General features: G+C 47.7%; 3 protein-coding genes across 9 annotated transcripts; all 3 read right to left on the reverse strand.

Moving 5' to 3' along the window:
* Positions 1–686: 686 nt before the first annotated feature.
* ISY1 (ISY1 splicing factor homolog) lies at positions 687–7655 on the reverse strand. 4 transcript variants are annotated; one of them, XM_059856113.1, is made up of 11 exons: positions 7534–7655; positions 6369–6391; positions 5668–5719; positions 4852–4917; positions 4377–4419; positions 4099–4211; positions 3799–3916; positions 3089–3211; positions 2791–2894; positions 1744–1830; positions 687–1462 (listed from the first exon to the last, which is right to left on the reverse strand). In XM_059856113.1, exons 1-11 carry the CDS (start codon positions 7534–7536, stop codon positions 1355–1357), a joined length of 840 nt encoding a protein of 279 aa, XP_059712096.1. In that variant the 5' UTR covers positions 7537–7655; the 3' UTR covers positions 687–1354. The 4 variants fall into 4 exon arrangements, with proteins under 4 accessions (XP_059712096.1, XP_059712097.1, XP_059712098.1 ...); XM_059856114.1 differs by lacking the exon at positions 7534–7655 and adding an exon at positions 7454–7480; XM_059856115.1 differs by lacking the exon at positions 7534–7655 and adding an exon at positions 6790–6816 and having other exon boundaries at positions 6369–6390.
* Positions 7656–9152: 1497 nt separating this feature from the next.
* CNBP (CCHC-type zinc finger nucleic acid binding protein) lies at positions 9153–18312 on the reverse strand. Of its 4 annotated transcripts, none has more exons than XM_059856117.1 (5): positions 18153–18312; positions 11822–11941; positions 11455–11550; positions 11079–11280; positions 9153–10216 (listed from the first exon to the last, which is right to left on the reverse strand). In XM_059856117.1, the coding sequence occupies exons 2-5, from the start codon at positions 11922–11924 to the stop codon at positions 10099–10101; spliced, it is 519 nt and encodes a 172-aa protein (XP_059712100.1). In that variant the 5' UTR covers positions 11925–11941; positions 18153–18312; the 3' UTR covers positions 9153–10098. The 4 variants fall into 4 exon arrangements, with proteins under 4 accessions (XP_059712100.1, XP_059712103.1, XP_059712102.1 ...); XM_059856120.1 differs by having other exon boundaries at positions 11079–11277; positions 11455–11547; positions 18153–18311; XM_059856119.1 differs by having other exon boundaries at positions 11455–11547; positions 18153–18311.
* A 6937-nt stretch (positions 18313–25249) lies between these two features.
* On the reverse strand, positions 25250–26351 carry LOC132332524 (protein BUD31 homolog). The gene is given in 6 exon segments (XM_059856941.1): positions 25250–25272; positions 25275–25299; positions 25599–25732; positions 25735–25757; positions 26135–26243; positions 26246–26351. Coding segments are annotated over 6 exon segments (420 nt in total).
* Positions 26352–26867: the final 516 nt, after the last annotated feature.

Here is a 26867-nt window from a genome sequence, read left to right on the forward strand (position 1 = left end):
CTGGTTTTCCCCCTGCTTCAATCTAGTTTGGTTATCTCCAGTATACAGTTAAGCAAATCTACAACAAATTATCATAAGCCATAGACATTGTTTGCTGCTTTCTTACAAAGCAGAGAGAGCTGCACTGCTGCCAGGAAGAGAGAAGAATGTGTTTGTGATGCTAGTTGTCTGCTTGCTACCAATAATTGAGCTTTTGATTTAGTCTGGGTTTTTTTTTTTTTTTAGTTTTAATTTGGCAGCTATGCTTTCTACTTTTTCAATTCTATTTTTTTTTGTTTGATCACTCCATCAAGTAACAGAAAGCTTGTCTCTATAATTTAGAGCTTTAATTGTTCCAGAGTGGATTATTCAACAATAGATTATAATAGATAAAGACTGAGAGCACCCAGAAATGCTGAATGATCCCAGACCTGGCTGTTCAATACTCTGTTCTTAAGACAGAAATTCTCCAGGGCTGCAGATGTCCACCTTCAAATGCCATTCACTCAGACCTGTACAACAGTATTAGTCATCCATAAGACTTTGACCAGGCTCTACCTTGCCTCCTGTCCCAGGATTCACAAGCCAAGAGCAGTAGGGGATGCAGAGCTTCTATCCCTACAGGGATGGCTGTCTATGATCCCAGTCTTTGGCTACCACTAGGGAATCATCCCAATCCTTTGAGCTAGAATGAAACAGACACCAGGTTGTAAGTAAGTTTTAATAAAAATATTTGAACAAGGTATTGCAAAATTTTTTACAGTAGCTGCTGGAATATCCAGCATTTAAGCAATTCATCCGGGCACAGTTACAAACCACAAAAAAGGTAACAGGTTTTAGACATTGCATGTGTTTTAGAAAAAATCAAATCACCTCCAAAGTCACTCCTAAGATCTGCCTTCAAGGCCCCTCTAGACAGGTTCCAGATTATTCTAGTAAACAAAGCAGGTGCAATAGTGTGAGTTACTTCTCAGCTCAGTATGAGAAGATGTGCACACTTACAGTCAGGACAGAGCAGACAGGATGGCAGGAACACCATGGATTGGTTGGCACCTTCCAGGATTTAGGAGCTCAGTGGGTGTGGTTCTGCCTGCAGGAGGCCCCACTGCACAGATCCCTTCCCAAACTGAAAGCAGTGAAGACAGCTCTTAGATGCAGGCAAGTTCACCAAGGTTTGACCCTTTCCAGCACTGGAGTACAAGTCATCCTAGTGGAGAAACCAGAATGATGGTTCTCCTCCTGCACACCACACTGTAATTCCAGCAGTCTGCTCCACATCCAAAGGAACCTGCAGAGCTAGAACCCATTCCTACCAGAACTTAGGAGCCTGCTGCTTTCAGAGGGATTACACACTGACCAGGACACTGGCGCACTGTTACAGCCCCAGCAGTGTCTTTGCCTCCTCACTCTGGGCCAGGAGGGTTTCACTGGCATACTTCTGGAGCAGCTCCATCTTCTTTCTTCGTACAAGAGCTTCCTCAATCTGCAGAGATAAAAACAGGCTGGGTTCAGCTCAGTTGAGATGCTGAGACCTCAGATGCTTAGCTATACCACAACACTTCCTAATTCATGGAATACTTAGGAAGGTTTTGGAAATTCGCAGGTGAAAAGGGTTATAGCATTTGCAAGGGGATTAAACAGCTGCAGAGCCAAGTCACAGAAATCACAAATTTAGGGCACTTTCACTGCTGACCTGATGTACATTAAGATGTGTCTTGCAAAAGCCAGTGTGCACCTCTACAGCTGAGTGCTGCTCTGCCTTACCTCCTGTTGAGTTGGCACTGGAACATGTGCAATAAATTTCTGTTGGCCATCTTCACCTTCTCTCTCCTTGCCACCTTCCTCATCAGACTAAAAAGTGAAAAAATCACATCAAGTTTATTTTCTATAGAGGTCATAAAAAACCCTTTTTCATTTGCTTTGCCAGAAAGAACAAAGCATGGTCAACAGTACAACACAGGAATGAGTGAAGAGGACCCGGCACCAAAAGAACACCAGGATCACACACAGACCCTGCTCCTGGACATTTTCAGCATTACTGCTTCCATTTCTCACATGGCCTTTGCTCTGCTGTGGCATGGTCATGAATGTAAAGCTGTATTTCCTCCCCTTCCATAACTTTGGCTGCCACAGCAGAGCTGTGAACAGAAGAGGAGCCAGCTAAGCAGCAAGTGCTTTAAAAATATGGGTACCACTTCCCTGTACAGCTCTGTACTGCTTTGGTCCATGGGATCATACAAATAAAACAGGTACTGGAGGAGCCACCACATCAATCTGATGGATTCCTCCTTCTTATTCTTGTGCTTAGCCCACTTAGATACAGACTGAGAAATGAGACCTTGTTTCCACTACCCTCCTCCAGATCTCACTGGGAGCAGAGAGAACAAACAGCCATGTCACAGCAGTGACAGCAGCACCAGCAAAGCCCTGCTGCATCACGATCCAGGTGTAATCAAGGCCCTGCACCCCTTGGGTTTTCACACAGTGTGTGACATTATCCTGTCCCCAAAGCTGCTTGTGCTGTAACTGAGGAAGGTTGTGCTCAGGAACCAGACTGAGCAGTGCCACTGAAATCACAGCAAGGTGTTTCTCACTGCAGTGAAAGGTCTGTCCTCACCTGCCAGCCTCCAGCACTCCCTAAGCTTGGGCCAAGAGCACTCCCCTAACTACTGATTCTGACTAAACTGTGGAGTGGCCAGGTGGGGAGAGGGCCAGAACAGCAGCAGACAGGACCTTGGCAGAGTGATGTCATGTCCAAGAAGGAGGCACAGAAGACACAAGGAAAGTCACATCACCTGAGCCACCCCCTACCTCTTCCTCGTGGACAGCATAGATGTTTTCTTCCTCCTCCTCCTCGCCTCTTGCAAGTCGTGCTTCTCTCTCCATCTTCCATTTTTCCACTGCTTCTGCTATAACTGGGGAGCAAAGGAAAATGGCAAGTTTGAGTGAGAGCTACTCAGAGCTGCATGGTCTTATTGCCAGAGCTTTTCTAATAGACTTAAACTCCTTGCCTAAATCCTCTACACCAGAAAAAAAATGGTGCCTTAATTTCAGAGTCCATCACCATCCCTTCCTGGGCTGCTCTGTGCAGGTTTGGAATCTCACATACCTTTCTTCTCATGCTCCTGCTCCAGGGGCTCCAGAATCCCATCATCTTCATCCCTGTAGCCATAGTACTCGGCGTCGATGTCCTTCATGAGCTCAGCCCGAGTCTTCCGTGGGGGTGGCAGGGCTGCGAGAACACCACTGTCACCCACCAGGTCACCTCCATCACCTGCTGGGTGTCCCCAGGTGTCCCCAACCTCACAGCACCCAGCACGATGGAGCTGCTGCCAGCACTGGGGGCACTGGTGCCACCCTGTGGCCTGCACAAACCAGTTCAGTACATGACCCAGTGGTTCCCCCACACCCTGCAGTATTTCCCATAATTTGTGTTTGCTTCACTTTCAGGCCCAAGCAATTCCCACTCATTTCATGACAAAGTTTCATCCCCTTACCTCCAGTTTTTCATTATGAAAACTCATTCCTGCTCCTAAAATTATGTTCAACCCAGCTTTCCCTATTTCTAGTCATGAACTCTTGAGTACCACTTCCAACTTCTCAATGAAGTTTGCCTCTTTATGCTGAAAGTTTCTATAGGCCATCGGTCCTTAGCATTTTGAATTCCCAGTAGAAACCAGTACTACATTTCCTTAATTGCAAACAGCCAAAGACATTCAGAAATGCTGTTACCAGCACTCCCCACAAACTACAACAGCATTTTACTCAAGATATTCTACCACACAGATTCATGTCTGGGAGGAGCTGCTCTTTACTTACGTTCCTTTTCAAAAAGCTCTCTTACTCCAGGCAAATCCTTTGCAGCCCCAAAGTATTTGTAGCCTCTGTTTCCTGGAACCTCTTTCCCTTCATGATCTAACATTTTTGGGCCAATCCTCTGGAAAATAAACAGAGTTCATAGTTTAAAACTTTCTTCTAACACAGCCAAACATTTTAGGGGCTGAATAAAAATAACACAGGCCAAGCCATCCATGGCTAACTAAATGTTACATATTTTTCTCAGCAGTCACTTCACTTGTAAGCAGAACCACCATGCAGTACAACACATTCCACACTTACAGCATAATCTGGACCTCCCAGCTCCTTTATTCTGTATTCCCAGTGTCCTTTCTCCCTCAGTAGTTTGTTTATTTCATCATTCAGGTCCCGAATTCTGAATTCACCCAATCCAGCTGTTAGAGAAGAAAAAACCAATAAATCAGGCAGCTCAGAGAAACACCACGGGAATTTCAGAATTTATGCAATGGAAATAGCATACTTCACAGCAAATGGGGTTTTTACTGTAACTGCTTGTGACTGGATATTCAAAAAATAAAACATAGTTAGAAAAATCTTACCATTTTGGATCTGTGCCACTTTCTTGGAAATCTCCCCAATGATCTAGTCAAATAAGAACACAGAAATTAATTTCTAAATCAGTGGAGGAAACAAAGGGGACAGAGCCAGATTGTTTGAGAAAAGCATGGCAATAGGACAAGTAGCAATAAAATACAAGTTGAAACTGGAGAAATTCTGATTAAATTCAAGGAGAAAGAAATCATTAGGAAGATAATCAAACACTGGAACAGCAGCCACAAAAACTGGAATCTAAATCCCTGGAGATGGTAAAGACTCAGCAGGACATGGCCTTGCAGTAACCTGACGTGGCAGGAGCTACTCTGAACACTGAGCTGGACAATCTTAGAAAGCATTCTGTGATTTAACTCTCAGGGTACTGACAAGTGTGGAAAACCCCTTGTAAGCAGGCTGCCTAAGCAGGGAGTGTAAAGATCTCCTTCCTATAGAATTAGAAAATCCACAGGTTGCCATTACCTGTCTCCTCCATTTCTCAGCTTTGGGCAGCTCATTGCACTCTGAGGCAAGGAAAGGCCTTCGCTCCTGTTGACAGAACACCACACACATCAAATTCAGCTGAGCACTGGCACACTGCATTTCACACAGGCTTTACTGCTCCATTAATGCCAAATTATGCTACCAAGCTCCAGGGCCTTCTGCTCCCATTGAGTTTTAGTAAGTGAAGAACAATAATGATTTACAGTCCTGACAAACTAAACTATCACAGACTACAAAAACCTACTTAAATCCACTTTATCCAAACCAAAATCTCTCACCCCATCATCCTCTCCAATACAACAAATGTTCCATTCAGGACAGTTTCACCATTTTCAGCACACACCACCTTCTTAAGGTTAAGCTTTTCTCAACTGCTACTACTAAATTATGTAATTTTTTTCCAGTTTATACAGAGTAACTTCTTCTCAACCTTCTCCACATTCCACTGGCTTGCTTCCACGAACTGATGCATCATCTCGCTTCTAGGGTTTTGTGTGCAGTTATTTTGTGCCTTTCCCCACAGTCTTACCTTTTATTGAAAGGCTCTATCTTTTTACTAAAGCTCCACCTTTTATTAAAAGGTATTAAACCCCTTTTCTCTGCTTAATATGTAATATGAAACAGAAAAGTAAAAAAGGTTTGGAGAAACTTTAGTGGAGAATTTTCCTGGCTGTGTGAGTATGAAATACAGTCAGCCAAAATATTTCCCTTCTAACTGGAGTCAAGCACAGAACACCTAGGCTCTGAACAAGGCCTGCCTTGAGCTACCAAACATCCAGGGCTTTTACATCTCACCTTGACTTTTCCTTCCTCAAGCTGGGCTTGCCGAAACCTTGCCAAGGCCGTCCTAAAGAGAAGAAAGCAGATTTACACAAATCCACATTGCAACAGGAACAAGTTTTGCTCTGGATACTTATTATGGATTCAATTACAGCCTGCAGAAAACAAAGGCCTGAACACATTCACTGACCACCTCCAGCTCTTCCAGCTAATGAACTTCTCAACACTCAAAATCCTCAGTGGTTCATTTCTCAAGTAAAGCAATGCTGACTGATTGCTCCTATCTGGCCTGGCATCTCTGTTCCCAAAATGGGAACTGCCTAAACCCACAAAGATCCTTTACAGACATTTCAGTGTACTTATCCCCCAGCCTGCAGGAGGGCAAGTACATTACTACAGGGTCTCTCCTGCACAGAACCACCCAGCAGAGCTACAGGAGCTGCACAGCACCAGGTACGTGTGTGCAGGTGCCCTCACACTCCCACTACCTCTGGGCCAGTATATATACAACTGACTACCCAAAAATATCATTAAACTTCTGGTGCTTTAAAAGAGGCAGAACAGGGAGTTCTATGGGCCAGCCAGTCACAGATGTGTGTTCTGTGGGCCAGCAGGCACAGGTGCGAGAGATCAGGTACAGTCAGGGCCAGCAGCCACGGATGTGTGAGACCAGCTCTGAGGTGAGCCCGGGCTCGGCAGTGCCCCACCGCACTCACATGGCCTTCTCTGCGTTGCGAGCCTGCAAGACACAAACAGAGCGGCCTCAGGCACTGCCGGCCCTGCCGGCTCCTCCAGCGCCGCCAGCCTCAGCCGGTCCCCTCCGAGCCCCTCGCCGGGCAGTGGCACCAGGGGACAAGTGCCGAGGGGCCCCTCAGCCCTGCAGTCCCCATGGTCCCTCCGTGCCCGGGAGCTGCTCAGCCCCAGCTCCACACTCACCACGGTCCCGCCGTGCCCTCCTCAGTCCCTGTCCCGCACTCCCCACGGTCCCGCCGTGCCCTCAGCCCCTGTCCCGCACTCCCCATGGTCCCGCCGTGCCCTCAGTCCTGTCCCGCACTCCCCACGGTCCCGCCGCGCCCTCAGCCCCTGTCCCGCACTCCCCACGGTCCCACCGTGCCCTCAGTCCCTGTCCCGCACTCCCCATGGTCCCGCTGTGCCCTCAGCCCCTCAGTCCCTGTCCCGCACTCCCCATGGTCCCGCCGTGCCCTCAGCTCCTGTCCCGCACTCCCCACGGTCCCACCGTGCCCTCAGCCCCTGTCCCGCACTCCCCACGGTCCCGCTGTGCCCTCAGCCCCTGTCCCGCACTCCCCATGGTCCCGCCGTGCCCTCAGTCCCTGTCCCGCACTCCCCACGGTCCCGCCGTGCCCTCAGGCCCTGTCCCGCACTCCCCACGGTCCCACCGTGCCCTCAGTCCTGTCCCGCACTCCCCATGGTCCCGCCGTGCCCTCAGTCCCTGTCCCGCACTCCCCATGGTCCCGCCGTGCCCTCAGCCCCTGTCCCGCACTCCCCACGGTCCCGCCGTGCCCTCAGTCCCTGTCCCGCACTCCCCATGGTCCCGCTGTGCCCTCAGCCCCTCAGTGCCTGTTCCGCACTCCCCATGGTCCCGCCGTGCCCTCAGTCCCTGTCCCGCACTCCCCATGGTCCCGCTGTGCCCTCAGCCCCTCAGTCCCTGTCCCGCACTCCCCACGGTCCCGCCGTGCCCTCAGTCCCTGTCCCGCACTCCCCACGGTCCCACCGTGCCCTCAGCCCCTGTCCCGCACTCCCCACGGTCCCGCCGTGCCCTCAGTCCCTGTCCCGCACTCACCATGGTCCCGCGATGCCCTCAGTCCCTGTCCCGCACTCCCCACGGTCCCACCGTGCCCTCAGCCCCTGTCCCGCACTCACCATGGTCCCGCGATGCCCTCAGCCCCAGGTCCCGCCGAACGCGCTATGCACAGAGCAGTTCCACGCCCCGGAACTGAACCCTGCCCCGCTCCCCAGTGCGCCTGCGCACTCCGCTCGCGCAGGATTCGGTGACCCCGCGCATGCGCGCCACTGGAGTTGGCGGGGCTGGGATGAGCCGGGAGGGTTCGGGTGCGGGGGAACCTTGGGAACCCCGCAGTGCCACCCCTGCCATGGCACCGACACTGGGATACTGCCAGGGATCCAGGGGCAGCCGCAGTTGCTCTGGGCGCCCTGTGCCAGGACCTGCCCACCCTCACATGCAAAGAAGCTCCTTCCAATACCTGATCCAAGCTTCCCCTTTCCGTTTGTACCCACTGCCCCTTGTCCGGTCACTCAATTCCCGACGAACAGTCCTTCTCTGTAACCACTTCATGAGTTTGCCATAAGGAGTGAGGAGATGCCTCAGTGTTAGTGAAAAAGAACATGAGACATATGAAGAATTGATTTTTCCCACGTCTCACAATGTATGAAATCACCACAAGCTTTTCCAGCTCCTGTTCGCTTGGGAAACACTATGAACAGCAGCACCAATGTTCTCACAGAAAGACGACTAAGGAAGAGACAACTCTTTTTGAAGTAATTTTCTATTTCTGGAACTTACAGCCTAGTTTGTGTTCCTCAGCTTTGAAATCTTTTTTTCTTTGTATAAAAATATAGATCTTTTTAGGGGAAAATACCAGTTTGTAATTGTCATTGAAGTCCCAAAGACTTCCAAGTGTTTGCAATCAGAGAGGTCCAAACTTTACTGCTGCTTAACTAAGATAATTGTGTGCAAAAACTTAAATTTGTCCCAGCCTAGCAGGCTGAGCCACCTTGTGCTGTGTATCTGCACTACCCCAGAAGAGCCCAGACATTTCACTGCTGCTTCCAAAATTACCAGGAATGTTACCCTGACAGTAACTGTAATGATAACAGAGCTACAAGTGCCACTGCCAATTCAGCTGTCTCCAGCACAGCTGCAGATGCCAGTCTGGTACTTCTGTAGGGACAGACACCACAGCCCCCTTCTCAGTGCTACAGCACCCACAGCCTTTGGGACTGGAAAGGAAAACCTTTAGTGACAATTCAAACACGAATCCAGCACTCCAGATTCTAGGGGAGCGGCCAGAGCTGGAGCACAGCCAGCAGCTCAGACACTCCAGGCAAAGCCCAGTCCTCCCACCAGGTGTTAGCACACCCCTCCTCCAGCTGCCTTAGGGTGAAGCACTGGTCAGCCAAGAGCCGCTTTACTCTGACTTTACTCACTGAGTGCATGTGAAGAGCCTCTCTATCAGCTCCTTTCTCAGCCTGGTCACTGACCCCCAGTGAACCAGCACAGGGACAGGACAAGTGCAGAAGCCTTCAGTTCTCAGTGCCACTGTGACAGCTCAAACTCCACTCTGACCTACTCAGAGTTTGGAACTCCCTGCACCTCCAGCAACCTCCTCCTTTAGTGCTTTTTAATTAAACACTTGAAGTGCACCAGCACAGATGTAATCAGCCCCCCATCCAGCCCCTACACCCATGAACATGTGCAGACAGGACCTCAGCATGAGACAGCAGAAAAGAAAAGGCCAAGCTGAACCTCAACATACCCCTTTTAATATGTTGTTTTGCACTGTGTACAGGAAAACCAAAAATAAACAAAAGGAAATTTAGCCAAACTCCCCTTCCTCCTCCAGCTTTATTGATAGTTTAAAATTACATTTTCTATGTTCTAGGACTTCAATTGCTCTTACCATCTTACTTTAAAAACCGATTACAAGCAAATGAAACTCAGTTGTCTAAGTGATATAGTATACAAAAATAACATCTTGATTTCTGTGAAAATGCATTTATTTGCAACTCCTGAATAGCTCCAAATTGTTTATGCTATGAGCACTGATGTCTGGGTTTCAGATTGACTTTGAGATATTTATCCAAAAGCTTCCCATTGCGTTCTGTATCTCCAACATTAACATTCACTGACTGAATTACTGTTACTTTAGATTTATTTCAGATTTCTCTCTCTCTCTCATGGCCATTAACAGGCATGTGCATCTTGTTTGTTTACTCCCACTCAGCTATATGCTCTAGGTAGGGCCTGATGCAGATATCACTTGGTGTTAACAGCTACTGAGGTCAGACAATCCAAGGCCATTGGAATAAAATAAAAGTTATGAGGAAGTTTAGACACTTCCAGAATTTCATTCCTCCTGCATAGGATCACTTCCCTGTAACCCAGAGAGGGTTTTTGCTGGTCTGACTCAACTCTTCCCACTCATCAATCCCTATTCACCAGTGGCACGGAAAGGGGGTTCTTTAACAAAGCATTATACATAACACCTCTACCAAACTAAACATAAACATTTTTGTAGTTAAATGCAGAAAGTTGATTTTTCCACCCCTTTCCTCCTTTTACACGGCAAGTAAAGCTCACTGGCCTGGGAGTAGCCTCTATCTGCCAACCTTTGGCCAGTGAAGAGGATTCAGAGAAAAATAATACAACCATCAATCAGAAAAAGGAGGGGCGACAAAGGAAAATAATTAGGCTGTAGCTTCAATTGTGCATTCCCGTGCAAGGTGCCCTGACTCGCCGCAGCGGTAGCAGTTGACTTCGCTGGTCTTGCTGCAGTTGATGGCTACATGGCCAGTTTCACCACACCTGCAAAGGCAAAGGTTCTGTCAGAACAGCCACAACACCCACAGGAGCAATCCTCCTCAGTCCAGGACATTGTCTACTTCAGTTTCATGGAACGCTAGTCCTGCATTCAAGGCTTCTGTTCAGAATTCTCTGACATGAAGCAAGTGTGTCTTCAGCAGAGCCATGAACTGTTCCCAAATGATCAACTCACACTAATCACTGTATGTGCCAGAATCACTGTACATCAGCCTTCTGTGTTGGCAGAGTTTTTCTCCCAATTGTGTCCTGGGTTTTGCCTGTTCCCGATGCTTATGCTTGCAGTTTAGCCTTGTTTTGAGAATAACTAGTTTTAACTCAAATACACCATGTTCTCTCTCCTTCCTCCACAGCAGGGAATGCTGGTGGGGGTGAAGAATACTGCTCTCAGAACTGTGCTGTTTCTGGTATATGCTGCATTCAAAAACCAGACAACACTCTGAAGAAGATGGCATTTCAAACCAATTTAACACCCACTTCTATTCACTGTTCCCATAAGCAAAGCATCTTCAGTGTGTTCCTGCAGGGGCTGGCTGTGCCAGTCAGCTGGGCAGTGCAGCTGGGGTTTGTTAGCTCTGGCAGAAGACACAGGGTGCCTACCTCTGCCACAGCCAAGTACCTCCTGCTACCTTCTGCAAAAGGACATGACCCTTTCTGCACAGCTCCAATGACTGAACACCTGCACTGAGTGGCCATCTAGAGATACATAATGGAATCTGTACTCCATCTTGCCAGGAAGTGCTTAAGCCTTAGTTCTGAACAAGAGTAGGTAACAGTTCAAACTGTATTTGCTAACCAAAACCAGAGAATGCATAAAGCACAAGAGGTGCCTCCTGTCAATCCTTACCTATAGCATTTCACTTTGGTGCAGTCTTTTTGAATGTGCCCAAACTCTCCACAAGAATAGCACTTCTGCTCGTCTGCGTGGTCGCAGTCGCGGGCCAGGTGGCCGGGCTTGCCACAGTTGTAGCAGCACTGCTCCCTCTCCCTCTTGGGCTCCTTGCAGTCCTTCGCAATGTGGCCACCTCTACCGCAGTTATAGCAGGCTTCCACAATAAGAAAAACATACCAAACAAGACTATAAAACCTTGGTAGCGTGAGGGGCAGCATGCTACAAACAGGGCACGTGCACTGCTTGTTCCCAAGGAACCCCAGCACCCTTCTCTTCAGCCACAGAGCTCTGCCTGTGGCACTGAAGAGATGGAATATTTAGTGATACTTACCATCCTCCTGAAGGTCACAGTCCTTGGCAAGATGGCCAGACTCACCACAGCGGTAACAGATATCCGGCAGAGACGAAGACATGAACTGGAAGCCTGCTTGAAAAGGGTAAAAGAAAATAAACAGAAGTAAGTATTACATTCAGAATACTTTAAAGAATTAATCCCAAACTGAATTGACAAGTTTGCTTCAATCTCAGAGCCCCCAGCCAAACTCTTAGGTAGAGACAAGTTTTCCTGGTTCCTGTTATCAATTAGATTCTCAACTTCTTCACTCGGGGCTGGCAGAGCCTGGTTTACCCAGTGCACACAGCAGCCAGCTGGAGATCTGCTGTCCAGAGAAAGAGAACAGCTGCCCAGCCCCACTCACCTCTGCCACGGCTCCTCATGCCACGGCCACGGCCCATCCCAGTGGGGCACTCCCGGGCCCAGTGGCCAGTACGGCCACACTTGAAGCACTCGTTGCTGCTCATGGCTGCAGATCACCTGTCTGAACAAGAAAGACGTTTTTGAGCACCTTCTGCTCCCCCAGCCAAAGGCTACTTTAAAATGAGAGATTCAGAGGTTTCCCAGCCCCTCAGCAAAGGCAGTGCAAACCATACAGGACTTCCAGCTAAGTCAGTGCTTTCTTGTACAGTATCTGATCATGATCACTGAAACCACTACAAGGATAGAAGTTTGCCTCCACTTTGCTTTGAGTAAGACAGTTTTGAACAGACAATGTGCTATGTAACTTTTCCTCTAAGTATTTTGTAGGCACCCTTTACTTCAAGAAATTCCAACATGTTCAGGGAGAGGGAAAAAGAGAAGGAAATCCCTTAAACTATTGTAGCAGCAGCCTTAAGGTCATTTCCCTTCCAGTAAAGCACCTTCTTCCTTGCTGCTGAGAGTTAAACTCAAAAGCCAGAAACCTAATCTCTACACGTTATTTCCTCCTGGTAGTTGTTACATTTTTTCCTGAAGGATCTGCCTGGCAGCTACAACCTTTATTGAATGGAAGCCAGTGTAGGAATAGGCAGTATTAAAGCTAAAGCTTTCAAAAGCCCTTTAGCTTAACATTTGAAGACTTTAGGTCTTTTATGACCTAAACAGCTTGTAATTAACCTATAGCTCAGGATGCATATGGCACTCCAGGTTTACATTTTCTTTCATGTAAACCTGGAGTGCCATAGATGTTAAGATAGCAGACACTTGCCAACTACATAGAAGGCTAACTGGGCAAAACATCCTTAAAATGCTCTGGATGCATCAGACAGGCAGTTCTGACAGCCCAAACTGGGAATGGAGGTCAGTACTGCATGAAGAGATCCAGCCCACGGTGACAGAGCAGGTTCCAGACTGTGCTCACACTGCCACACCTCCTCTGAGCTGCAGGACACTCACACAACACCTCCAGAGCCAGAAAGAAAAGAACAAGGAAGTTAGACATTTAAACTGGAGCCTTTTTGAAGTGTGCTTAAAGACAAATACATGGCTCTAAAAATATGCATGTCAAGTTTTGTTTTGATGAAGTCTCCTGCAGTTTAAATACCTCACAAACGCTCTCCCAATTCATTCCTTACCCAACAGAAGTACAATCATTATCTGGCATCTTTCACAGTTTACCCGATCCCCCTTCAAGGTAATCCCCCTGTAACCCTGCCGTTTATTCACGTTACAGAATGATTCCCCTCTTCCCAGACCTCCAGCATCCCAGATTACAGGAATGTCCCACAAGCTCAGTCTTGAAGAAAGCCACTACAGGAGCAGTAGAACAACACATGACCTCCAGAAGGAACCAGATTTAGCTCTTAAATACAAAGTGTGCATCTAAACATGAATTGTCATTTAGCTATTTCCAAAGTACCTCAATGTTTCACAAATTTATTGTGGCTTTTTATCCACTCCTCCCTTGAAACAGTTCCTCTCTCTCTGATGGTCTTCTGCAATGGTTATTCCAACCACAGATTTAAAATACAAGAGGTCCATACTCTAGCATGTCATCTCTGTAATCCCACATCTAACTTCCAGCTGGACCAGATGATGGATTTTGCCCTCAAAATGTAAGATGGCCAGGTTAGGGTTAGGAGTGAAAAGCTGCAAGAGGACCTCAGACACATCTAAACAAGGTTAAAGCAACTGGTTGTTGGAGCACTTAGAGAGATTCACTTGATTTCACACACAACTCACTCTTCTCTGCCTCATTTCAGTGTTCAAGATTTCCAATGCCTTCTGAGGCCAGCCAGGGCTGAGCACTGCCCGCTCTGCTGGCAGCAGCTGGCACTCCTTGTGCCACTGTTTATTCCTGTTCTCATAGCAACCGTGTTGACACTGCAGAACAGGAAAACACAGGCACAGCCAACTGCAGGAACTGGGCTCAGGCACCACAGTGGATGCTGCTTTTCATTTGCAAGAGGGCCAAGATGGGGTCTCTGAATTTTAAATATATATATTCTTCACTTCAATACAACTCTTTTAACAGTCCTCACATTAAAGCATTATCAAATGGCAACACAAAATCTGTTAAAAAGAGCAAAATAGTAGGCACCAGCTGTAAGAGACCTACAGCACATCTGAAGAGGCTTCACTCCCAACCATGAAGCCGAGACTCCAGCACGAGGTGACAGGACTGGGACCTGCTGGCAGTGGCCCACAGGAAGCACTGACAGAACCAGCCAGGTTAATGCATGGTAAAAGACAAATGTGTGACAGGTGAGCCAGACCTACTCCAGACACACAGCGGGGGAGCTTTTACACCAAGATTAATGGTAACCTACAGCTAGTGTGTCCTTCTGCCAGTCTGGGTCAGCAGCTGCAGAAGGGACAAAAGCTCACTCCTCACTGCCTCAAAAGAATGCCAATACAGAAGTTTTACATCTGATTCAGAGGTTTTTTTCCTTTTTAACTGCCCCTTCAAAGGGAAAACCTCAAGTTTCTCTTCCTCTGCTATACAGCAAATTGGTAAAGATTATACAAACTGAAGCAGAAATCTAAAGTTGAACACCAATCTCTGTGCAAGGATCCTTCTAGAATAAGATTAATTAAAACACCACTATCTTCAGAGGCCCCTGTGCCCACCCTGAGCTCAACAGCAGTGGAAGGTTACAGCTGCCATACAAAGGTGATTACAGAGCATGCTGCTCCATCCTCAGATTCCTTAAACACATCCCAACAGTCTGCCTGAAGTTTCTCTCCATCAGTATTTCCATGTTAAACTTCTGCATCCCTCCTGTAAAGGATCTGGAACTGCAAATGGGTTTACCAGTGAGAGGTGGCTGCAGCTGACACTGGTTTTACTTGCCTGCATCCTGACAAGCCTAACACAGGACAGAATTCCCCAGCAGTGTGAACTGTAAGGATTCAGTTTTCAGAGAAAGCCAACGGCCACCTTCAAGGAGCAACATCCAGAAAAGGCTGGTTCACAGGACAAGCCCTTAAATGGAGAGCCTCCAAGCACTCTGGACACCATTACAGTTTTCAGTTACTTTCAAGAGAAAGAAATGAGCACTGTAAAAACCACCCAAGTTCAAACACTTCTCTGTTAGTCAATACCCCTCCATTTTGTCATCACAGGCAAGTTTCCAGCAGCTCCTTTTATCTATCAAGGCCACCTTAAGTAAGCCTTCTGTAAGAGAGCTACCTAAGTCTTCTTGGAAAGTTTTCAGTCCCAGCTATCACTGTTTTCCACAGCTCAGATGTGTTACACAAAGCAGCCTGTCCTGTCTGTCCATGTGTCATCATCCCCTCCCTTCTTACATACCAGAACCAGATTTTTACCTCACCAGGGCAGGAAAAGTGGTAATGGAAAAGAAATTAAGACTACAGCCTCATCTCATTTCTGAGCCAGGTTAAATTCTGCAAGATACAGCAAGGCACTGCCTCCTCCATTAGCTCCCAAAACTCAAGACTAGTTGTGCTTTCTCACCTCAAACCTTACCTTTCTACAGAAGGGAGAAGGTAGTTAATTTCCCTGAACTCCTCCAAAAGACCTCTGTAACTGCAGCTGGAAGCTGAAACATTATTAAGAATGAATTTTAGACCTTGTTCTGTGTGGTGGCCATACTGCTAAAGAGCAGGGACTGATGACAAAGATCCCTGTGGCACCACAGCACTTTCCTAGGACACATCTCAAGTTTTTGAGTGCAACTTGAGCACCAAACTTTAAAGTGGGAGTTTATTGATGATTCTCCTAGTTGTAGGAGACACCTCTGACACAAGAAGTTTTCTGTCTCATACTCTGTTTTCTGTGGCTTTGCAGTTAATACATATTCAAGACTCTTAAAACAGGAGAGGTGCTATTCATCTCCAGCCTTCATGCATAAGATTCAGCAATATTCAGCTCAGTTTTAGGAGCCCCTTTAGACCTGATGATGTAAAACACTGCCACAAAGCTCCACTGTAACACTCCTCATTTTATATGGCTTTTAGCCTAGATGCCCTCCAAAGAAGTTGTTTTAACAAACTAAAATACAACTAACTTGGGCTCCTCATAGTAAAAAGGAAGCTGAGCTTCACCTCTGAGATAACTCAGGCTTGTTCTGGATACCAGCAGCTCCTTAGGATCCAACAGCCCAAGAGAACAGGGGCGACCCCCCTCACTCTACTTCAGTGCTTCTTCTGACCTACAAACAGCACCTGCAGCCGCTATCAGCAGGACTTCACTCCTCCAGTCAAAGCACAGAGTACATCAAGCCACTGCTCCAGCCAGCACATGCAAAGCCCTCCAGCCAGGCAGCTCCAGCAGAGGCACCCTTTGGAAATCAGCAGGGCCTTCCCAGGCTGCTGTGAGCAACCCACAGCACCACACGTGAATTGGACAAGCCAGAGCCCAGCATGATGAAACCCCAACGAGACAGGAAGTACAGCCCTGCAGTCCTCTGGAGCACTGAAGAGGCAGAAAGGCCTGATAATCATAAGCTAGCATTAAATTTCAAAAGAGAAGGCAAAACATTACTCATTTTAAAAGAAATACCATCTGTGAGGTTTTATTTCCCAAGCAACATGCTGTAAGAATTCCTGAACACAGGACACACGACTACCACCAAAGCCACTCAGTATTTAGCAGTTAATTTCCACACTGTAACCTGAAAACCAGCTACAGCAAAGTTAGTGATGCTCCTGTCTCCCTCTTCTGTTCTCACTAGAACAACATACAAAATTAAGTATTCTGGCCATTAAGGTAGTAACATGCCAATTCTGAAAAAAACTAGTCTGAAAATTCAAGGAAACCTGCCGAAGTGAAAAGCTAATCCTTACTCTCCATTTAGGACCCCTCAACTCATTTCACAGCCAAGCTGACCCAGGACTGCTGAACATTAACTAAGACTCAAGAGGGGACAGAAACCAGGCCAAAAGGACATCATGACTCCACTTAGACAAGCAATTCTTAGATATCTCTGTTGACACAAACAAGAAAGAGAACAAAAGTTCATCAAGGAGTGACTCAGTAGCACTTTCCGCCTATACGTACTAGTTAATATGGAAAGGGCTAAACACTATTGAACAAATATGCACATTTTACCACCCTCCCCTGTAATTTTTAAGTCTATCTGTATGAAATTTTAAACTTAAACACCACGGGCAACATGTGAGGCTTTAAACATAACATTCAGCCCAGACACTAACAAAGTCAGTTAAAATGGCAGGTTAAACCTGTAACTCTCAGCACCGCTGCACAGCTCTAGTGAACCTATTTAACCTCTTCCCTTTGAGGACGGATGCAGGATTGCTACACTAGTCAAGTCTGCACTGAAGAAAGAAACACGGGCTAGGCAACCCCAATGCTGCGTGGCAACGGGATCACGTTGAGTGCACACAGGAAATCAGAACTCACTATTAGATTTAATAAACGTTGTGACAATGCCGGCTCCTAAATGACTAACAGCGGTTACTTGAGAAGTACGCCAGACAGGAACTCAAATAAAAGGCCGCCGCGCAGTCCGCGATCTGCAGATGGCACAGACTATTTTTCCTATCCATTTATAGGTCACATTTGGATCTAGAGCAGGCCACCATCCGTGCCTGTGGCAGGAGCAAACAGTTGCGACACCTCGACCCTCTGGTCTCCGGCAGCGCCCCACACGTGGGGAACCACGTGGTGCGCGGGCCGCGGCCCCGCCGACGGGACTTTAGCGGGGACTCAAAATTAAATAAAAAAAAAAAATTAACAATTTAGTGAAGAAAATATTCAATTCCAGTCCGTTCTCCGCAGTCCCCAGACTCACAGGACGTTCTTTTCCCCAAACTCGCTGGCTCACGGGCGAGCCGGCCGGGCTCCCCCTCCCCACGCCCAGGCGGCCACGTGCAGCGGTGCCCCAGCCCCGCCGCCCACCACCCCCCGCCAAGAGACCGAGAGCGAGGCCCCTGCGGGCCGCGCCCGGGCCGAGCGGAGCGGCTCCCTCCTCGCCCAGAGCCCCGGCCTCCCTCCCCCGAGCGGCGCAGGCTCCCTAGGCGCTCCCGGAACCCAGACCTGACTCACCCGCCGGCGCCCGCCGCCCTCTCCAGGCCCGCGGCCCTCACGGCCCTAGCGGCCCTCACGGCCTCCCCAGCGCGCCGCGGGGCCGGGAATGGCGCCGGCGCCCGCCCGGTCGTACTTTCCCGCGCGCTAGGCCGGAGTGCGCCAGCGCCATCACCGTCCCGCGCAGTGCCCTCGCTGCCGCCTCGGGGCGCCGCGGGACCCCCGGCTGTTCCCCTGCGGTTCCCTCGCGGCCCCCCGGCGGTACCTGCGGTCCGGTTCCCCGCGGCCGCGGCCCCCGCACGACTCAGCTCCGCTGGCTCACTCGGCCCCGCCGGTCCCGCTGCCTGCGCCACACGCGGTGTGCACACGGCCCGTCGGCTCACCCCGCCCCGCCGCTGTGCGCACGGCTCGCCGGAGCCCGCCTCGGCCAATGGGCGCAGAGCGACGCTGAGGAGCGGCCAATGGGAGCGGCAGACGGGGACACCCAACCGTGGTGGTCGGAGGGTGGGCGGGGCGCGCCTCCCGCGCGCTGGCGGGGGGCGGGTGGGGAGGCCATGGCGGCTATCGCGCTGTTCGCGCTGTTTTCCCGTGACTCACCGTCCGCTTCTGCCCGCGCCGCGCACACCGCAGCCCTGGCACAGCGCAGCCCTGGCAGCGGCGGCGCGGTACCGCACACACCCAAGTGGCTGGCGGGAGCGTTGGAGCCCGCCTCACTCCTGCCTGTGGCTGCCCGGCCTGGCCTAGTCACTTTGCTCCGCGCGGTGACTCCATGTTGTACCGAGGAGCCCCACTCCTCTGTCCCGCACGGATTCCCGCACCGAGCCGGGCAGCCCCAGGCCTCCAGCGGGAAACCCGCGTGCCCCTGCAAGACCCGCCCGGGACTTGCCGCCTCCCCATCCCCCGGCAGCCTCCGCCAGCTGGGACTCCCTCAAACTTCCGTCCCGCTCTCCCCGCCGCCATGCCCGGACACCTCCAGGCGCCGGTGCCGCGCTCGGCAGAGCCCACGGGGCTGGAACGGCCCTGGGGGTCGGGATGGGGCCGAGGGGAGCGGCAGCGGCCGCATCCCGCCCTCAGCCGGCCCTCAGGCGCCGCCGCCATCTTGGCAGGGCGCGGGCGCCGCCGCGGCGCAGGAAATGGAGGACGCGGGGCCGTGAGGGCTCCGAGGCTCCCTCAGCGCTGAGGGCTCCGCTCGGGCACAGCCCGCACACTGCGGGGGGAAAAGTTCTTCGAGGTGCTGGGCAGAATTTACTCTCAGCCTGTACGCGTACGCGAGGCTCAGAAGTAATGTTAGCGCTTAGTTCAGTGTTCTGAGGATGTTTTACATAAATCTCCCTTTTGCCTGGGAACTTTATAAATTAATTTAGCCCAGTTATTACCCCAAACTGCACTCCTGCGTGGATAGCGCAGCAAGTACAACGCACCAGCATTACCCGCAATTAGTTATCATCGTTTTGTTTAAATGTCTTTCCCTTCCTGCTCATCCTGTACACGAAACCCGCAGCGAGCCCCCGGGCTCAGGAATGAAATGTGTGAGAGGCAGCTCGTGGAGACGCTTTGGATTGACCTTTCCTCAAGCTGTAAATCTAATATTATAGCACTGTTAAGTTTCTTTAATTAGACTATGAGTAACAACGTCTGTCTTTCCGTCCCTGTTAAGTGCAGCTCATTTAAGATGGACTTGGGTTTATTTGTGTTTTGAGGCTGTTGCGTGTCCGTGTGGTGTGGTTTATAACATGCTGTATTTTCTACAGAGCTAAACCCATCCCGAGTTGTGCAAGGGGATGAGCCTCTCAGAAAACATCAGCTTCGAACTCGTAATAACATTTTCCCCAATAAAGCATTTCTTCCCATTAATTACTTTTAAAATCTCTTCTGTCATTGTCCTAGTCCAGCATAATTTTCATGGCCTTTGGTTGCCTTGGATACATTACAGTCCTGTTCACAAGTAGTCCAACTTTTCGTTTCAATCAATTACTGCAGTTTTCAGGTGATAAAGGGAGGAAAAATAGCATGTGGAGCTAAGGAAGTGCTCGGAGCTTATAAATCATCATTTTTTTCACTGCATGAAAAAAGCCAAGTAACAGATCAATGTCATTCACAAAGGCTGCAGAAACAAAATCATTTATCATAATTTTTTTCATCGAATCTTTACTTTTTCTGAAGTAATAAAACCTGGCTTCTCTCTGAGTCTTTGTAGGAGGATTCAGGAATTCCAGACTGACAAACCTCTTGTAATAAAACTTTTCTAACTTTTTCTTGTGTTTTGCTGGTTGTACTTCTGGAACTGTCCATGACCCCAGGAAACTCCTAACTTAATCTTGGTGGCACCTGTAGACTTACTGTCATAAAAAGTTTTTGTGACTGATAGAGCTGATAAATTGCCCTGTGCAAATCAAAACTCTTTATCTAAAAGAACTTCAGATCATCCCCTGGACTCTCCCTTAGCTGAAGTGGAACCAGGGTGCAGCAGTGAGTGAAAATGCTTTAGTCAAGAAGTGTTTCTGCTGGTGACACACCAATTAATCATCCTAAGTGCACTGCCTCATGTTCAGCTCCAGTGTTCTTATAACACAGGATATTTTTAGCTATGTTTCATTATAATGGAGGAAATTCTCCCCCAGCAGATAGTAAGAGAGTCTTTCAACGGCATTTAGTTTGTGTGATTGCCTCAAGAATTAATTTGGCTTGCTGTGTCTTCATAAAACTTGTAATTCTTGTTTTGCAAGTTTCTCTTTGATATTTAGGCAAAGGATAGTCTTGCAGTTAGAGAACAAAAGCGAGGAGCATGGCATCTATTCCTGGCTCAGTACTTCCTTGAGAAAACAAAGGAGACAGAAAACAAGGTGGAAGCACAAAGTCTTTGCATTTCTTGCTCTCAAGGAAAATGCAATTTTATGTCAGGTCCAGTGTCTGCCCCAGAAACCCCAAGGCTCCAGAGCAATTTGTGAGTAGCTGTGCTCAGAGGAGCTCCAGTGCCCTCCCTGCTGAAGGTAGTCTGTTGTTTCAGCAAGATATCTTTCCTAACACAGTCCTTGGAAGTATTGGACAAAGAGCCAAATCTTTTTAAGACCAAATAAAACAACAAATCCAAATTTGCATCCTATGTTGTTGCACTGTTTTCCTCAGAGTGGTCGGAGCTGTGGGTAGAGAACTGCAGTTGCTGATTGTCTCTCTTTTTCTCGAGAGTGTGTCTGTACTAAATTAGCTATATGCAGTCTTCTAGGGCAAAATGAGTCTGGTTGAGGAGAAGCAATCATCCTGACTGATTCCAGATGCTTAGTCCATTTTGATTTGTTACAATTAGCTGATGAGATTTCCAATAATTCCTTATTTTGTATGTATAATAATAATACGAGAGTGATGAGCTAGCTCATGACTGTTGCACTGATATCCACATTTAGAACCAGGCAAGAAGAACTTCCTTTGCTAACTAAGAACTGCAGCTACACAATCATCCTTCTATTTCTCTAAAGAGATTGAAGACAGTTTTTCAGGAAGTCCTGTGGAATAAGGAGCCACAACGTTCATGGTACAAGGGGGCCCTGCAGGACTCAGTGCATGGAGCACAGGTTGGTGTCCCAGGAGAACAGGAAGGTAAAAGAACAGATGAAGTCACCATGAGGCCATACCTGACACAACCAGTGTGGAGAAAGTGTCTCAATCAAATATCCTCTGAAGCACATTCTGTGACATGGCAAGAACATGCAAACCTCTTGGTGCTGTTCTGATATTTTTAAAACACCCTATGGGATAACCTGCTGGCTGCCAGCTGCTTGGGATGCTGGTTTTACCCTGTGTCCACCTTCCAGGTGTCATTTCCTTTGGTCACAGGGACAGCTCAGCCCTGAGCCCAATGCTATGGCCGTTAAGCTGCCAACAGCTTTAAATAAAAAATCAACGCTGGCAACAGCGTTAAATAAAAATCCCAGCAGCATTTGATGGTGTGTGTGGCACTGCGAAGACCTCTGCTGCAGCGTGGCTCTGACACCACACACCCCCCAAATATTTTAGGATATCCTCCAAAACCTGGAGTGCCAGAGGCGCTGTGCCGTGAGAACAGCAGAGATGTTCATGTGCACAGTGCTGATGGAGTTCTGGTGTCCCTCAAACATGGGAGATTCCCCCGAAGGGCAGGTTTGGTCATTGGGCTGCTTCAGTTTCCGAGGTTATCCCGGACAGTGCGGAGCCCCGCTGGAGGAGCCGGGATTGTCCCCAGAGTGCAGCTCTGTCATCAGCTGCCTGGCCTCAGGCATCTGCCGCAGTCAGTCTGCAGTCCCGGCTCCTCCCTGCTCCAAATGCTCTTCACGCTGCCCCAGCCACTTGCACGAGTGATTCCAAAATTTGAGTTTTATTGATGAGGAATCCCTGACCAACAATCTCTATGCAGTGTTTATTGCAAATGCAATAAAAAATATCAATTATTAGTTTAACATGATGGGACTCGATAAGCCCAGGCGTTCCATGGTGTGGCTGACACCTGTTGAATGCCTGTGGCATTCTGTCTGCTCTGACAGGGCATCTCCTGAGCTGTGACTCCAGAGGAGGATCAGATCCCACAACCAAACCTTCTCTTTGCTGGACAGTCCTACTGGGCTGGCTCAAATGGATTCTGGAGCCTCCACTTGAGATTGATAACCAGCCCACCTTATATCAGTGTATGTTTGACATGGAGCAACTGTACCTGACACTAAAGCTTCACCTTGTTGAGGGGCCATCCCCCCATGGCTGTTCCAGTTAACTCTGGGAAGGAAAGAGACTCTTAGGAAAAAAATAGTATGTCAAGGGGGCAGTGGCACAGCAGAGACATCCAGGTGCTGGAACAGCTTTACCAAGTTTTCCAGAGCTGGAAGCAGAGGAAATGGCCTGGTCTAGGCTAACTTGACTGAAGAGAGTTCAAGGCAAAGCTGCCTTGACCTCTCACACTGCCGTGGCTCCCAGCAGCAGGTTCCTAACCTCGTTTGGCTGCAGCAATGCTCAGCTGGGATCCAATGCTGAAATGAGCTCTTTATCTGTACTTGACCAGGCTCCAAGTGATTTCAGTAAGAGGAGGCTGAGTCAGGACTTGGCTATAGGTGGATCAGAGTAGTGTTTATTTATTAAATATCTCCCATCTGGTGTCCTGTTTGCAGCCTGCCAAAGCAAAAGGGATTAAAACCTTGCGCCCCCAACATCTCATTACTGAAGGAATGAGTAGAACTTTTTTTCCCCTCCACATTATTCCTGGAATAAGCTGTCAAGCAAGCAGTTGAGTTGTTGCACCTTACCACAACTTTTGCCAAGAAAGATTTAGCAGCATGATAATTTAATGGAAAATATTATAGCCACATTCCTTTCAGATATAAATTCTCTGCAGAAAGATAGATATCTAATGGGAAAAAATCTATGTTAATATTACAGTGGTTTATCTGCTTTATTGTTTTTTCCAGTGAGGTGTTTCACCCAAAACAGTGCAGAGGATACAGGAGAGTGAGCTAAGGTTCACTGAGGTTATCCCACCCTGGATTGAAATGTGGATATAAACCTGACAGCATCCTTTCAGCTGCATTTAATAATACATAGAAGTACAAAAACAATGATGAGAAATACTCTTTAAAAAGAGATGTTCACCTAAAGCTGTGCAAAGCCATGTTAGGGATAGGAGGAAGGAGCAGTGGGAGTAACTCACAGGAGAGGAGAAATTATCTAAGAAATGTAAGCATTGCCAGCAACAAAAAGATAACTGAATTCCATGGTAATTTCCACCAAGCAACAAATGAAAACAATTGGGCTTTACCAACAGAGATGACAAACAGTTCTGTAGTTCCCAGAATATTTGTACATGCTAAAAATAAGCGCGGCTCACTTTAATTGCATGAGGAGCTACAAGCTGAGGATGAGTAAAAGGTCAAAGAAAGGTGCTGGCTTGGAGGTAGAAAAGCATAGGAACAGGCATATCACAATTCACAGCTGTGACAAAGGTGTGTGTGTGAGGTATGCTGTAAATGGAGTTGCTTTAATTATGTTATAGGCTCAAAGCTGGAGCAGTAATGCAGCTGAGGCAGTTCTAAAGGTTAAAAAAGCCCCAGGTACTGTGGGGTTCCCCAGCAGTGCAAACATACTGTGCTTGAAATGGTAAAGGTGAAAATTTACAGGTGAAAACTCCTGTAAGCTGCTCTCACTTTGACTCTTTTTATGTCAGCTCCATATAAGTTAAATAGAAATGACACCATTTTCTCCTCATAATTGTACCATCATATGATTTTTCAATGCTAAATTTACAATGCTAATTGTTATTGCAATACAAAACAATTACAATGTTGTTTACACTTTTCAATGCTAGTTGTTTGATTCAGCCAAATACAAAAAAATCCTCAGCCTAAATACTCTTGGTAAGTCACAACATCCTAAACACATGAAGCAGCTTTTTCTCCTCAGTGCACTCAGCTGGGTCTTGCTCTTCTCCTCTTGGGATGTTCTCGAGTTGTTTTAAGGATTTCAGTCCCAGAAATACAAATGGACATTGCAAAATCCTGCTGAGGTCTGGGGGTTTCACTGGCTTAAGCAAGACTTTTACTTAGGAAGGAACTATCTACATTTCCTAGGCTTCTCCTCATTTACATGTGTAAAGTTTAACTTAGTGAACAGCTACCAAAGTCTTGAGTCTCGGAAAAGGATTTATTCATGAGCACATATGGCCTGCTATATAAATGTATAGTTCATAATTCATAAGAGGTGGGATTGTCTCTGTATAAATAAATAATTTTCTTCTGTTTCCCAGCTTTTTGAATTGATTACTTATAAAATCTTGTGGTGCATTCTTAGGGAATCTAGGAATAGCTCTCTCTGGCACATACACTTAACATTTTCACATGAACTCTGATGTGAATGCAGAAGGGGCTTCCATTCAACCTTTCAGGATACATTTGCCAGTGCTCTGTCACCTTCCAGGTCCTTCCCTCTAGTGCTAAATACCCCCAGTTCTACTGCTCAGTGTGAGGAGTGGCTATTTCTATTTTGTAATGTTGTACGCAGCAGATTTTGCTTCCCCTGATGATTTTTCTTCCCAAGTGATCTCTGGAGTAGCTGGAAACCCCACTTGCATGTTTTGTGTGACTTCAGAATTACATTCAGTGCAAAACTCTTTTTTTTCCCCCCAGAAAAGCAAGTTTTATTTTAAAATAAAAGGCTACACAAAACCCTTCTCCAAAGCACCCCCCCCCCCATTTATGCATGATCCAGGTGATCATGCTGCTGCTTTAATTATTATACAGAAATATTCCATCACAGAAAGCAGCTGTAATTGCACTCATAGTCCATTGAGGAGGAGGAGGAGGAGGAAGATGTCTCTCAGAGTTCAAAAAACAAGTTTGATGGCAAAAGGCTTCACCCAGAGCAGCCTCTGCATCACAGCAAGTGCACTCAATGATTCTTCCCTGAAAACAAACATGAGGAGGGTGTTAGAGCCAGGCCACAGCCAGAGCAGCAGGCTCAGACCTCCAGGCAGGGAATGGCTCTGGCTGGGAAGGGTTTCCACAGTTTGGTGTTATTTCCCAAACTTTTAAAAACCTTAAACGAATGCCAAAACTGACAGTAACTTCAGCACCAAGGGGACATCAGTTCTAGCAGCAAAGGCAGAGGCAGTGACCAGGAAGAGCAGCACTACCCCTCTGCTGTCCCCGAGCTGGGAGAAGTCAGAACCATTGCAGGGCAGAGGAACAAGCTGGACAGTCACCACTTCCAGCTTGCTTTTGGGGACCCTGCAGCTGCAGTTTGTCCCTGAGTTGGTGTCCCAAGTCTGGACGCATTGCAGGCAGCAGAGGTTCCCACAGCCCTGCTTCTTCCACTGGGCAATCAGGTTTTTGTCTCCTCCTTGGTGCAGTACTCATATGTGGTATTTTCGTGGACCCCCAACGAGGGGAGGAAAGATGAATCTGACTCCATGTTCTTAGAAGGCTAATTTATTATTTTATGTTACTGTTTTATATAAAAGAATACTGTACTAAACTATACTAAAGAAAAGAGAAAGAGACACAAGTTTTGATTAGTAGCTTTCTGGCCTTCTGACTGTATCCTTTCTCCAGAGTCCGACACAGCTTGGCACTGACTGGCCAATGAGTAAAAACAATTCACATGAAGCCAATGAAACAAGCACCTGTTGGTAAACAATGTCCAAACCACGTTCCAAAGCAGCAAAACACAGGAGAAGCAAATGAGATAAGAATTGTTTCCCTTTTTCTCTGAGGCTTCTCAGCTTCCCAGGAGAAAAATCCTGGTGAAGGGATTTTTGCAGAAAGTATGATGGTGACACTCGTTATGGTTTTCTGGTGGTGGATCCTGAAGATGGGCCAGAGGGACTCCAGTTTCTTCTTCCCTTGAGTGGCTCCATCTCCACTTCTCTTATCTCTTGACCCAGCTGGTCCAGCATGGGCTCCACCAGCTGGCAGCCATCCAGGGGAGCCTTCCTGTTCCTCCTCACCTGGGGCATTGCCTCAGGAACCAGAGGGCCAAAGGGCAAGGGGAGCTGCCAGCACCCCCTCAGAACCACGGCTGCTCCACACCCAGCCTGTGGCTCTCCTCCTCTCCCTAGGTTATTTGCAGCAATTCATTTTAAGTTCTTAGCTAAGCCCTATAACCCTGAATTTTATCTGCAGCAGTTCCCTAAAGTTTGTAAATAATTAGATCACCAAAAAAAAATTTGCCGCTCAAGCAAAGTTGTTTTAATCATGCACCTGGTTTATTGCCACAATTCTAGAAATCTGTATATCTAAAAGTGTTTGCAGTGAGTAATCTTTGATCCTCCATTATACGTGAATCTACAATATATGAACTTACAATGGATTTTTTCCACCCTTTTTAATGCCTCCAGAAAAATCATTCTGTTCACAGATTGTCTGCAGGTGTATTATTAAGAAGATTAAGCAAAGTTCAGATCCAATATTGTCAGATTAGAGTAATTCTAAGATATGTTTGTTAATTTGATTAAAGATGAGTTATCTTCAGT

Source organism: Haemorhous mexicanus, chromosome 11 (assembly GCF_027477595.1).
Source record: "Haemorhous mexicanus isolate bHaeMex1 chromosome 11, bHaeMex1.pri, whole genome shotgun sequence".
NCBI lineage: Eukaryota > Metazoa > Chordata > Aves > Passeriformes > Fringillidae > Haemorhous > Haemorhous mexicanus.